This window comes from Poecilia mexicana, unplaced genomic scaffold (assembly GCF_051168715.1).
Source record: "Poecilia mexicana isolate PSO_F unplaced genomic scaffold, ASM5116871v1 scaffold_14, whole genome shotgun sequence".
NCBI classification, from domain to species: Eukaryota; Metazoa; Chordata; class Actinopteri; order Cyprinodontiformes; family Poeciliidae; genus Poecilia; species Poecilia mexicana.
Window position 1 is genome coordinate 9,578,084 of NW_028263383.1, and position 14,798 is coordinate 9,592,881.

At 37.2% G+C, this 14,798-nt stretch overlaps 2 protein-coding genes across 2 annotated transcripts in view; both read left to right on the plus strand.

Annotated features, from left to right (window-relative positions):
• cpeb4b (cytoplasmic polyadenylation element binding protein 4b) overlaps positions 1-6,212 on the plus strand; it is a 42,126-nt gene extending 35,914 nt beyond the window's left edge. Inside the window, exon 10 of the mRNA XM_015009257.2 lies at positions 767-6,212. Coding sequence (XP_014864743.1) covers positions 767-994 — 228 coding nt within the window. The 3' untranslated portion in view covers positions 995-6,212. The remainder of the gene's footprint in view (positions 1-766) is intronic.
• Positions 6,213-9,164: 2,952 nt separating this feature from the next.
• The window catches only part of nsg2 (neuronal vesicle trafficking associated 2), a 32,010-nt gene continuing 26,376 nt past the window's right edge, over positions 9,165-14,798 (plus strand). The window contains exons 1-2 of the mRNA XM_015009263.2: positions 9,165-9,860; positions 10,096-10,267. Coding sequence (XP_014864749.1) covers positions 10,139-10,267 — 129 coding nt within the window. The 5' untranslated portion in view covers positions 9,165-9,860; positions 10,096-10,138. The remainder of the gene's footprint in view (positions 9,861-10,095; positions 10,268-14,798) is intronic.

The window sequence follows — 14,798 nt, forward strand, 5'->3', positions numbered from 1 at the left end:
AAGAAATATGATTGTTGGTTTTGTGTAGTTCAGTGATCTGCTGGTTTTTAGTATCAGATTGTTCCACTTGAAATCCCTGTGAAGAGCTGGAAGTAGCAGGTAAATCTGCTTGCAGAAGTCACACCGACCTGATTTTGTCAAATGCTGGTTTGAATTCTCCACAAGGAAAGATTTACAACTTTAAGCAAGGTTGGCCAGGTTGGAGGGAACATCTAAAGTAAAGACAACTTTCCATGAGTCGAATGCAATCTGGAAAAGTCTGGAATAAATTTTTGTAGTTTCCAGATCTGGTTTCAAGTTTCCCTCTTTTCTATCGTTTTTCCTCTCCTCCTCTCCTCTTCCTTACTTAAAATTTCCTTTCTTTCCTTCTTTCCTTCATTACTCCTTCCTTACTTACTTTTTTCTTCCTTCCTTAGAAACTTTCTTACTTAAAACTTACTTTTGTTTTTTCTTCCTTTCTTACTTTGCTACTTACTAACTTACTTAAAACTTACACAGAAGGAAAGAAAGTAGCAACTTTCTTTCCTACTTTCCTGTGTACCTCCTCTCTGCCCTAGCTCCCTCCCTCCCACTCCTTCACTCTCATTTATTCAGGGTAAATATTTAAAGTCTTTCTGCTATATAAATACATGCCATGAATTCATAAAACCCACTGAGTTGTAAAACGTACGAAATATTGAAATGAGTAATGTGTAGAAAACTATTGTTTACATCACCTAGAGTCTTTTGGGAAAAGAAAAAGTCTAATCCTCACCTCTGCGTCCAGGTGGAAGTGAAGCCATACGTGCTCGACGACCAGCTGTGCGATGAGTGCCAGGGGACCCGCTGCGGCGGCAAGTTTGCGCCGTTCTTCTGCGCCAACGTCACCTGCCTGCAGTACTACTGCGAGTACTGCTGGGCGGCCATCCACTCCCGTGCCGGCCGCGAGTTCCACAAGCCCCTGGTGAAGGAGGGAGGCGACCGGCCGCGCCACATCTCCTTCCGCTGGAACTGAGCGACGGAGAGGGAGAGGCGACAGAGAAGCAGGGGAAGGAGAGGTAGTGCAGGAGTCGCAAATCATTGTACAAATAAATGCACTTTTCTGTTGCTGGTTCCTTTTTTGCTCTAATTTCACCTAACAGCATTTTGTTTCTGGTTTTATTTAAAGTTAATATATATCAATATTTTGGAGATAGAAAAGAAAAACTGGAATTGTATCCAAATATGTCCATTTAGGGGGAAAAAAATGTAACATAATTTTATTTTTCTTCTGATTTTTTGAAATATTTTTATTAGTTCTCAAAAAAGATATATATATAAATATAGGAAAGTTTTGATGTGTGATATGGTACTCTGCTATTCAATTGGCATATTTTTCTAAAAAGAATATTTCCTTTTGATACAAGAGGCCCTTAAAAACACCTTTGGTTTGACATTCAGCTGTCTTATATTGTAGCAGAGCTGTTGCCTTTTTCCTTTTGTACAAAGTCTTCACAGCAAATGCTGCTGAAAAAGTGCGTCATTGGCTATTTATTTCTGAGACGTGGGATTAAGTTTGCTATTGCTGCAAGAAGCTCCAGAGCAAATGTGATTAACAAAGGTGTTGCTGAAGAAGAGTGCACTTATTTCTTGTTTTAAAGAGTGAAGACACCGTATATGAGACCCTTTTGTAGTTAACCAAAGCTGAATTCTAATTAACTTTGAAGAACAGAAAGGGCCCGCTGCAGGAAGAAATGGAGTCTTTTCTCTCCCTGTTTGAAAGAAAAAAAAAGAAGAAAAACTCTTTCTATGAGTTCCAAGACCATACAGACATTTTGACGTTACTTGAAAAAAAAAAAAAACACACAACAAATTTTAGCAACACAGATTTGGGTTTTGATCTCCATTTTTCACATGCAAAAACCAATACCTCAGACTCAGCTGCTAATGTGCCGAATACATTAAGTAGAAGAAGGAAAAAAACAGCAAGTAAGCAAGAACAGAAAAAAACACATTACCACTCTCTGGTGTTAAGCTTCCCTTTGAGCGAGAATCAGAGGGAAGTGATGCAACAGACAGAGAGTGGCCTAACAGGCACAGTTTTCTACTAGCTTGCTTCATCACCTCCTTATTTTTGTAATCAAACCTAGGGTTGCGCTAGGGACTGAGTAAAGTATCATACAGTATACAGTGTAACATGGGAATGTATGGCTAAGGGAGGATAGAGAAGAGGCAGGCGAAGAGATGAATGCAATTCCCCTTCCTCATGTCCGCTTCTGGCTTCTAGAACAAGACTAGCAGCTAACCGAGAGCGCGGCCTCATTGTTGGATCCAAATCAGATTATTCAGGACATGAGGTGAAGGTACAGCGCCTTTCAGAAGCATTTCATACCTCTTAATCTTTTTCTACATTTTAGTCACATTACAACCACACATTTCAGTTTATTTTATCTGTTTTTCATGATATACCAACACATAATTATGACGTGGGAGGAAAAGAATAGTTTACAAATATAAACTGGAACCTGTGGCAGATTGCTCCATCTCAATCCAGATGGAGAATATCTTTCGACATCAGTTTGTAAATCTTGCCACAGATTTGTAGGCCTGGACTTTGATTGGGCCATTCTGACACATGATTTGATCCAAACCCTTCCATTATAGCCCTGGCTGTTTGGTTAGGAATGATCTCATATGAGAAGGTTTTCCTCTTAATTTTTTCCATTATTTACCTCCAGCCATCGTCCAGTCTGCTGTGACCACCCTGCTACCCACAACATGATGCTGCCTCTACCGTGTTTTACCTTGTGGAAGAGATATTCAGGGTGAGATGTAGTGTCAGTTTTCCTACATACAGAACTCAGATGGTAGATGAAACCAGAGTTTAGTAGCATTGAATTTCATTTAACGGTAGCAGATTGAAAATGGGTGGATACATGTTATTTATATACTACTTTGTGCTGGTTTATTAAACAGAATTTCCTAGAAAAAATGAACTGAAATGTAAAAAAGTTTAAGGGGCATGAGTATGCTTGCGTGGCGCCACCTTCTCAGCACCAAACAGGAAGCGCCTGTCTCTGCTGGTTCCCTTAAAACCCATTTGTGCAATTCTCCCAAGTCTTTAATATCAAAAGTGCTCCTTTTGCATCCAAGATTGAAAGCGACGCTCAATGAAGCGTGCAGTTTGCGTTAATCTGCTTTGCACATCATCAGCACGCGTTCGATTCACGGAGGGGGCGGGGGGCGTCCCTCCATCCTTTTTGCTGCCAAGTGAATCCAACTCAGCATCCAGTGTTTTAGAAGCATAAATGAAGATATTCTCTTGCAGTGTGCTCTACTACTACTACTACAACACAATCATGACCCACATGCAGTTTTCAGGCCCGTTCGGTTGCACCCAGTGGCTCATGGGAACCAAAGATGGCTGTGCAGTAGTGGGTCATGTTGTAGCTCATTTCCTGTCAGGATATTTATGTTTTCTCTCATTTCTTTAGAGTTTCTTTTTAATCTCTCTCTCTCTCTACACACACACACACACACACACACACACACACACACACATACATATATATATATATATATATATATATATATATATATATATATATATATATATATATATACATGCTCATCGTACCACTCCGACCCAGTTTTTGTTTCACCGTTAAGCCCTGGTGGACTACAACAAACCAAAGATTGGCCTTGAACACAATGCAGGCGCTGCAGATATATTTAACAGTGAACACCATCTGTGGAAAACCCAACAGGGCTTGCAGACACAGAAAAAGACCCCAGCTCAAAGCGGAGGTGGTTCTGTCAGGCACGTATTTTTTTTTGTTGTTTTGTTTTGTTTTTAATCTCAAATACTTCTGCAAGTTTAAAGTGTACATTCCCACAGCAAAGGTGAAAATAATCCTCTCATTTTCTTTGGTGTTTTCCGTCACTCAGTGGCGATCTTCTAGCCGAGCATTTAAACGTCAGGGAGTTAGTACCGAAACTTGATTTAATAACACACACTAGTGAGAATCCTCATATTGGCGGGGGGTGTCGCTTTGCGCCCCTGCATCAGTTTTGCGGGTGAGCATTTTAGAAGTTTAAAAAAAAAAACACTTTGTGAAGAATTTGCTGTTTAAATGAGATGAAAAAAAAAGATTATTTTATACATGGCCTGCTGATTTTTTGGTACAGTGTTTTCTAGCTAAATTATTTTGTCATGCACATAAAAACATTTATTATGCACTACTTTTCTAAATATTTTTTTCCTTTTTTTTGTCTTTTTTTCCAAACAGTCATTTTAGGCACATTTTTCACAAAATGGGGAAACTCCTTTTTGCAATACCTCAATTTTTCACATTGTGAAAGGTAGCTTTTGTACTTTTGTTACTGAGAGATCTGCATATATGGAGATGTTTCATTTTTCGAAAAAAAAGGACAAAAAAAAGTTGAGTGCTTTCAATATATATTATTTTCAATTATGCTTTTTATACATTTCCGTGCTGAGGAATCTTTACAACTTTACGAGTGCGCAGTTGTGTTGATGCGACTTCAGATCTGCAGAGGAGAGACCAAAGTGGAAAGCTCTCTTGGTCTTTGTATTTTATTTTATTTTTTTATTTTTTATTGGTCATATACCAGATGTTCTCCGGTCGATCTGCTCAATGAAAGCATGGCGGGAACAGAAAAAGAAGAAAATCTTGTAATTTCAAATTGATGTAAATGTCTCCAAGCTTGGCTGTACTAGTTGGAGGAAATGGTAACTTCTGTCTTGGTTTCCTCTCCATAGATGGAGCATAACTTATAAAGAGGAGAATGCAAAATCTGGTTCACGCTTAACGCTGAATCTTGTACCACAAGAATGGATGTTTGGTGTTTTAGATATTTTAATATTTGAAAAAAAAATCTATATACATATACATATATATATATTCTTGAACTTGCCAACTAGCACCTATTGTAACCCTTAGCATGCATGACGAAAAAAGAGAAAATGACAAGTACATGAATTAGATATTAAAATTAACTGTTGTGGTGTGCACCAAATGTTTAACTATTACGTTAAGGACACCTCAGCTCTCCCCCTCACCCCCCTCGTGTCGATTTCCCCCCCGCTTCCCCTTATCCGCAGACCTCTGCAGGGATGCACATGATGGAGAGATAAACATAAAAAATAAAAAAAAAACTTAATCCGATGCGGCAGTGCAGGACTTTGAGCATCCGTGTTTAAAAATAAAAAAATTACAAAAAAAAAAAAAAAGCAAACAAACAAAAAGAAACACTGTTTTGAAAAGACTTGAGAACTCATCCCCGCCGTGCGTCGCGGTGAGCTTACGTAGACCTATCTGGAGGAAAGGGGAGCTTAAAGACTTGAATGTGGTAAATTGTTGCAAGTTAACTTCAAGTTGTTATGTGCAATACTTCTTTTGAACCTTTTTCCAGAGAAAGACTCTTTGCAATGTAATTCTTTAATGCCATTTTTAATTGCAGACATTTAATTAAAGAAGATGTTAATATGTTTTTCACAGTCATTTTCTACTGTTATTGTAATCCTTTTCATGCTGGTGTTTGTAAAAAAGAAAAGAAATCAAACTATTTGTACTAATATAAATAATTGAAGTTATTTTTAAAACATTAAAGGTTTTTGTGCTCATTTTGCTTATTTTTTTTGGTTTATTTTAAGCTACTGTGATTGATTGCATTGTAATTATTAGGTCAACGATGTATTTAGCTGTTTATTGGTATATTTTTAATTGGAATGTATAATTGATTTTTATAATTTTGATCAGATTTTTGTTATATTTTTGAGGTGAAGCTTTTAATATGTTAAAGTGTCTAGTTTTTACTAATTGCTATATTGTGCTCAACAATATATGGTTCACATTTTCTGAAGGAAAATAAATATTTAAATATTTGTCTGTTAATGATGTTACTTAATGGCAAGATTTCAATAGTTTTTAACTGTGTATGGGAAGGTTGTTGTATTTATTAATAGCATTTTTTACTTAAGATATCACCTTAATTTTTATTGTCATTTCACTTTATAAGTTCCTATTTTTGTATTTTCCTTTCTAATTAAGTTATGTAATACGGATATGTCCATATTTCTAGGAGTTGGTCTGTAGAAGTGCTAGTGAAACGAAAAAGAAAAATCTAATGTTATTTAATTGTTTGCAGCCAACTATTTATAACAGTATGCATAATTTTTAAATATTTGTAATGTGAAATGTTGAATGAAATAAATCTTAACTGTGATGAAAGTGTGTGTTATGGTCTGATTATTTATGCTTTGTGTTGGGACTTTCAAATTGCGTTTTGTTTGCCTATTATTATACGTTTCCTTGTGTTGAGTTTCCCGTATTTAGCTGAGTATCGATCAGCCTGCGGCTGTGAATGGTACAGGCAGTTCAGGTTGCTTTACCAGCAGCAGCTCTTCTGTTTTACTAACTGTCTCATTTTCCTCTTGATAATAGTCCATAAATTCTGTTGTTTGGATTAGAGATGCTGGTAACACTTTATTTGAAGGGGGGTGAATAAGACTGTCACGACACTGTCATAAACATGACATAACACATGTCATGAACATGAATAAGCCTTCATGAATATTTATGACTGTTGTCATAAAGCGTCATTCGGTAAATTATGACACTTTTAATACAAAGTTGACATTATTCAAAATGTCTTTGTTATGACAACTTGACATTAACCAGGAAATCATTACTGTTTAAACTTTACATTTAATAACATAAAGTTACCTAATTTTTAAAGTGCAATCAGTAATACTTTTATAACAAATTTATATCAGTAATGATTTCTTGGTTAATGTCAAGTTGTCATAAAGACATATTGAATAATGTCAACTTTGTATTAAAAGTGTCATGATTTACCGAATGACACTTTATGACAACAGTCATAAATATTCATGATGGCTTATTCATGTTCATGACAGGTGTTATGTCATGTTTATGACAGTGTCATGTCAGTCTTATTCACCCCCCTTCAAATAAAGTGTTACCGAGAAGTTTTCTGGCCAATCAAATGCATCAATGCATAGTTAATGAAGCACTTATTGATGTTTTTTGTGCAATATGGACAGGTGCCAAGTCCATCTGGAACAGAAAAGCAGCATCTCCAGGAAGCTTGTCAGTCTGGAGAAACATGAAGTGCTCTAAAATTTCCCGGTGAATTGACTTTAAACAAAAAGGCTGGATAAACACCAGCATATGAAACCGCTCCTTAAATCATTAGTGATTGTGGAAAGTCTTCAAACTCTTCAATGGACTTTGCGTCAGAACCCTCCTAAAGTTGTCTTCTCTGTTACTGGAGCACCATATTCTACCACATGTTTTCCTTTCACCCACCTTTCTATTGGCATGTTTAACATATTTTGTGAGTTACTCTATTAAAGAAGGTGTTGATTCTCTGGACAATCATCAAGGCTGTATCAAAAGGTGTCTCCTTATTGGTCAAATTTAAATATTTGAGAAACAGACGTTTGGATTTCTATTGTAACCGCCCACATATTTATCAAACTTAAAAAGTAAACAACTGCTTACATGTATGTCTCTCTGTGTGTAGAGACATATATTAAAAAGTTAAACTTTTTGAATGGAGTTACTAAAATAAACTTCCTTATAGTAGTCTAATTTACTGAGGAAAAACTTCCCATTTTGTAAATCCCAGATTTTGCCACCATGCATGTAAATGTCAGTTTTGTTTTGTAGGCCTCCATACTGATGCCTTCATGCCGTGTGAAGCCTTAAATCAGACTGACTGTAGGACCCTGTAATTTTATGACTGGTAATAAATGAGTGGAAATGCACTCAAATCATAGAGGAATAATACCTTCTCATTTATTGGCATCCCTGGTAAAGTTGTGTAAAAAAAAATTGCAACTACATATTTCAGATATGAATCGATACATACCAAAAGTAATACGTTAATGAAAAAAAAAAAAAAGAAATCTACTACACCATAAAAGCCCCCACTTGGCAGTGTGCTTCAGCTGCAAAAAAGTTTTCCCCACAATATCATTTTTCAGCCAAACAAATGCTTATTTTCTGCCAGCACAGAGTCTAGATTACTCAGCTTTTATTCACACGGCTAAAGTGCTTAGTCCAATTTTTCAAAGAAGGAAATCAATACTCGATTTTTTCAGAGTGAAAAGGCTGTCCTCCTTATTCAACAATGTCATGCTTCAATTCTCATTCAGACACCTTAGGATGGTTTGCCAGAACATGTTTGCTCTTTTTCACTTTCACAGTTTAATTATTTTTGGAACACCTTGGTCACAAGCAGCACAGAACTGTGTGATGGTATAAAGAACAAAGGGCCTCTTGTTTAGTTGCTGTCAAAACTGTACCAAGGCTTCTGCAAAGCTCCAAGTTTCACACACAATACCTCCACAGATCTGAACATATGCCAGTATATGACTCCATTGCAGCTCAGTTTATATACAAAGAGCTGTTCTCCTGCTGAAAGGTAGATTTTTGGCCCAAAGTTCAGGTTTTTGGCTTCCTCTCGTAGGTTTTCTTCCAGGATTGCCCTGCATGTATCTGCATCCAGTTTTTCTGCCCTCAATGGAGAAATGCATCTCTACAACATGTATTGGTGAAGATATTTTCTGCTGCCATTGGTAACTCCTCCAGAGTTAGTGTGGGTCTATTTACTGCTTTTCTCATCAATAGTTTCCAAGCTTGACACTTTGGTAGGTTTACACTTGTGGTATACTGTTCAGTTTTGCCTGATGATTGAGAAAATACTCTGTGGGATGTCCAAAGTTTGGAACATTATTTTATTGCCTAACTCTCCTTTAAACATTTCCGCAATTTCATTCCTGACCAGTCTGTTGTGTTCATTGATCTTCATGCTGTTCAGTCATGTTTTCTAACAGAAGCCTCTGCAGAACAGATTTACTTATAATTAAATTAAATTAAATTACAAACAGATTGTCTCTGACTTGATACTTGATTTTACTTTGAGGTGTTAGAGGAAAGGGGGCTAAATGCAAAATACCTGCCATCCAAATTTCAGTTTGGATCTTCATCCTTCTACTTAATAATTGTGCCCCAGTTTGTGTTGGTTTATGGAACACAATAAAATAAACATGAGTTTGTGGGTGTTCAATGTAGTATGAATATTTAAAGCAATGTAACTCAACACATAGTCTGATGTTAGGCTTCTTACAGTCTGTAACACAGTAAAAATATCGCCAGATGGCAGTGTAGGACAAAAAAGTAAAACTGACACAACTCACATGATGTTGATTGCGTTTGGATGCCATGAAGACAATTTTTAAACATATATAGCCTATATACTCATTTCTAAGCCTATGAATAATTGAAAAACATATATACAGATAGCACTGTGGACAGCTGAAGTATTCATGTACGTGAGAGATTTTCAAAGCAAAAATCAGATTTTTTTTTTTTTAGTTAAAACATTTCTATTTTTTATTTTATCATCTGGATTTAAATTAATTTCTAATAGATTGTTTTTCCCATATTATTTTCCAAACGATTACACCTTCCCAATGTAAAAGCTGGAATTTACGAGGTACTGTCAAATGCAACATTAATTTAGCTTCCACTTTAACCAAACAAACGAGACCGGGGGATTAAGGAGGCGAAACATCCCTCTAGCGGCCAGCAGCTCCAGCGGTTGGGTGTAGCTCCACGGAGAAGAAGAGGCTGTGCTCGGATTAGGGGGTTGGGCTGCCTTTGCTTGACGGAAAACCCGCTGCCAGACATCCAGCTTGTCCTCGGCGGCGCAGTGTTGCTTTCCCGCAGCATCAGCAGCAGCGACACCGCAGCGCGGCTTCACCTGCTCCCCAGAGCTCCATCCCCTGGTCCGCACTCAGCGCTGCCGCAGACCAGAGCAGGCGGACGGACAAGGACGAACAGCTGGAAGTGAGTGGCATCACTTTTCTTTGCTAAAACGGCGGTGAGAGAATGTATAGTCTGTTTTTCCTCCAAAACCAAAACCGTGCGTAAAATGTCTATGTTTTTGCATATTATCGCAAACCAGGCAGAATAATTTCTGCCTCTAAACAAATCCACAAACTGACAATATATCTGTTACTTCTGAACTTATTTCTCTGTGTTTGTTCCGGGGAGCATGAGACGTACTGTTTTTGGTTTTCAGGAGCAGCTCTTGAGGGAAATAAAGGGATACAGCAAAGCTGACGATGGTGAAACTGGGGAGTAATCTTCAGGACAAAGGGGCCAAAGCTGTGAGTGTTGAGGACGGCTTTCAGAATGTGCCCCTCATCACTCCTCTGGATGTTGGCAGCCTCCAGAGCCAAGCACCTGACAAGGTGAGACACGTACAGCCCACCAGCTCTGTGGGTTTTATCTGTGTTTGTGTATGAGGGACAGCAGAGCCGGCCTGAGGTATATGCAAACTTGGTGACATCTATGGAACCTCAGGAAAGATGCAAGTTGATGTTTACAAATAAAGTAGCTGAAACAAATAAAGCAAAAACACTGTCAGTAGAGGAGATGCTGTGGAGTTTTTCCAATAACTTCAAAGAAAGAAAAAAATCAGTCTTATTCTTCACAGAGGTGTTAAATCTGACTAAAAAAAGGAATAAGATTATCTTAAGTTATGCACTGAAGCATATGTTCCTATCTATATGTTGTGATTTGAGTCAGCTATGATCTTGGTTGATACATTTAAGAATGAATAGAAAGTAATTTGAGTTTTTACTTTTGTTGCATTCAACAAAGGGGGCAACACTTACAGATCAGAGCCAATCAGGAGATAATTGTCCAATTCTGACTATTATTCTGACATTTGCCTGGACATTTTCCCCCTCATCTACCCTCTATTAATCAGCTGCTTGTTCTGTACTTTGCTTTGTACCAGGAGTCTAAACCCTTGGCTAGAGAAACAAGGCGTGGAATCTGTTGAACCTTTAAATTACTGGATCTGATTTTACCCAGTCACTAACATTTGGGGTTGATGTATGCAGTTTGCCAGCTCAATTGTTAGGGAAGATACGCTATAAAGCTTAGCAGAAATTGAGTGTGAAAAGAATTTGTTTTATGACACCCTTTGTTTAAAAAGTATTTATGGAAATAACCATAATCTACAAATGATTTGTGCTCATTAACTGCAAGTACTATTATTTTTTTATCTGATTCTAATTGGATTTATTTTCGCTATTCATATTACCTACATATATGTGATTAAAACAGAATGAAGAAACACTGATTTGGACAGCTGCAGAAAGTCTGCACATGATTCCTAAAAAAAATATTTTGAATATTAGCAACCACTTCCTCCATTTATTGTCAGCTAAAGGTTCTCCTGTACCTTCGGCCAACAAGAAAAGCTGACAAACCAGATAATTCGCCAGAAAACTTTGTCCACCTTGTTTGATTAGGAAAAGATCAGTGACTGGAACCAAATATGACTAACTTTTGGAGTGAAGACACATGAACATATACAGTGAGCTAATTTAAAGTCAATTATACTGGAAAAAAATATGTTGACAAATTTATTAAGCCAATATTATATCTTACCCATTAATGTTATTTATTTTTTAAGAAAACTCAAGAAAAAATATAACATAGTGAACGCCATTGGCTGACACGTTTTTATAGCAAAAATGTTGGAGTTTCATTATGCACTTAACAGGAAAAGGAAAAATAAAAAAATTCAGACCTCAAAAAGGGTGGGAAAACAAAATACAGCCAATAAAAGGATGGTTTCTAACTCTGAGGTGGCTCAACAGAGAGTGGACCTCCAAATGACATTCTGCATGGGACCTCTTATTATTTGGGCCGGCCCAATTTGAGTGTTTATGTCAGGGAAAGCTTCATTGGATGTGCATCTGTCTGTCTGTTTCTGTTGCCATTTAAGTCGATGTTGTTGATCCATGCCATCCTGAAACCCTCTTAACTAGAATAACCCCATCCTCCAAAGTACTTACACACACACTAACACACACGGCTATGATGTTTGATTCATTCACACATTCATTCATCTCAGCTGTCTCCCGGCTGTGTCCTTTGTTTTCCAGCTGAGATTAGGAGACAGATTTGGTGCCAGACAGCTTGTCATTTATCATCCTGACATGCCATAGTAACTCCGCCGCCGCTCGTTAATCCAGTCACCATGGCGGTGGAGCAGAGCCGATTGGTGCATCTATCTGCGGGGTTGGGACAGAGAACTGTGCTGATTGCACATTATGGAAATGAATGGAACCAGGCAATAGGCAAGCTCATTATCACTTCCAGCACATTTGGAGGCTTTATGTATGAAATGTGTTCCATGCAGCAATCACAGCTCCATTAATTCATTTTTCCTATATTTTTACCTTTGTGTACTCATCAATTTATTCAAGATAATTTTTTTCCAACTTGAGAAACTTTGGAAGCCTTGAGGTTGTTTGCACTCCTGATGCAACGCAGCATCTTCTCTTCATTATCTTCAGAATGTGAAGTCATCCGCAGCCGGGTGGCTTTAAATAGGAAAAAGCACTGGCATCAGATAAAAAAATATGACATATTTGTCTGTTACCCATTTTGCAGGTTTTTTGTTGCTTTAATGCGAGTTCATTCAGTGGGCATTTGGTGTTTCCTGCTTGTAGCTGGGAATAGGGAGTCAATTTTATGTGCTTTGTGTTGGACTTCACTGCAGATTTTTAGATGGTTTCCTATATTTTGATTGGTCGTTGCTGGGGCAGCAGAGGAGGGACTTGCCCAAAGTGTCATTCATGCAGAACCTCCATTAGTGAGCGTACAGACAACAGCTAGTTTAATTTGTGGTAAGACACATTTATCAGAAGAATAGTTTTCAGTCTTCTTTGGTGCAGGTCTTAGATAATGGCTATGTAATTTCAAATTCTTACCAATAAAGTGATTTAAATTTTATGCTGCAAAGGTATGCAAAATTCTAAATATTGAAATAACTGATTCCTGTAGAGAAAACAAACACAATTTATTTCTCATTGTGTTATGTACCTTTCTTAGCCATGAAATTATGAACTCAAAGTCAGTTTCAACTAAATCTTGCTTTTGCAGACCAAAAACTGGTCACCCTTCAAGACAATGGGCTCCGTTTTTCAATGTTTATTGATTTTTAATTATTATTATTTTTTTACTTTTAGGTTGTTCGTTGGTCGTTGTGACCCTTTTATTGACTAGAAAACATGTTTAGGTGTAAATAAATCTGTCGTCAGCATAACAATATAATGAGTGATCCAAAGGAAACATGGATAGTCTGATGGACAAACACAAGCTTATTTAAAAAAAAAAAAGAAAATAGTAACAACTGTAGATGTTGACATAGATATCAATAGCATGTATCATTTTTCTCATCAACATTTGAAAATAATCTAATGTTTTGCTCTTTTTTCAAAATTATTGTTTTTTTCATATTTGTCTAAATTTTAAATATTACGTAAATAACAAAATCAGACGCAAAACAGAATATATTTTGATGTAAGTTAGTTATTTCGCTAAAAAATAATGCTAGATTATTATAATAAACTGTGTGCTTGAGTAACGGGTTTTATGTGCTTGCATCATTTCTACTGATCTGTAACAGCACACACACAAAGAAATGCATAACAAAGAGAATATAAAAAAAACAATTTCTACTGAGATCTCTTTGCAGAAAAAGAAGCTCTAAAACCATTTTACATGCAAAATTGTCAAATTTTTAATAAGCTAGACATCTGAAGATGGTTCTTGGTATTTAAGCGATTCTTTAATCTAACACAATCATACAGCTGCTGTTACAGCATGCATATAGTCACTGCACGGTCTGAACCCACATTTATTCTGCTTATGGAGCCACCGTCTCTTTCCATTTCTTAAACCCGTTAAATGACTTGTCCTTCAATGCTCTTACACGCTTGCATTTTTACTCACAACAACAATTGCTCGCTTCCAGCAGTGTGCATGTCGGGTGCAGCCTTGTGGACACATGCAAGCGAGTGTGTGAATTGCATGTCGATCATGTCTGCAGCGACCAGTTTGTAAATGGACATCAGTCAAGCTGTCACTCATTTCCCGCTGATTAAATTGGTCCCAGCAGAACCAAGAGCAGCGAAACTGCAGCCAAAGCAGCCATCAGAACCTCAATATGCTGTATAGAAATATTCATGTTGTTGTTTTGCTGCATTTTTTTTCTTTCAAAGATTGCACTTATTTCCTCCTTGTGAATAAAGTTGCTGACAGATGATGCAGATATTGCATGCCATTTCCCTGCCTCACAGTAAGAAAGCTGCTGGTCCAGACTCTGCATGCTGGTGCATGTTTGTCCTTGCACAGGACACAATGAGAGTTGGAAAGATTATTTGCCTTTAAGTTTCTTATATGTCAGCAACCTTAATTGTTAGAATTTGTGCTGCTGGCAGGGAGAGCATGGATGCAATTCAAGGCAAAAATGAATTAAATCTGTAGCTATACAAATAATACAGAATGATGACTGAGGTAAGGAGGAATACAAGCAACAACACCCCCCATAATTTATTTGTTCATGACATGGACCTGGATTCAAGGCCTTCCATAAAGTCACAGCTTAAGAGACACAAATAAGTTTTGTTAGGATTCTTCTGCAATTTAAAGTGCTGAATTAAATGTCAGAAACGGTTTACTTCTTTTTGTTTTTTGATAGGTTTGTTACACTTAAATGTTTCAATTCATTAAACTAATTTTACTGCCAGACAAACAGCCTGAGAAAATACACAATGCAGTTTTCAAACAATGACTTTAATTTTCTAAGTAGAAAAACATCCAAACCAACCTAAGCCAGTAAGAAAAAGTAATTGCACCTTAAACAAAGTGACTGGCTTTCTCACCGTTGGCTGGAACAAATTTTTGCGAATGTTACAT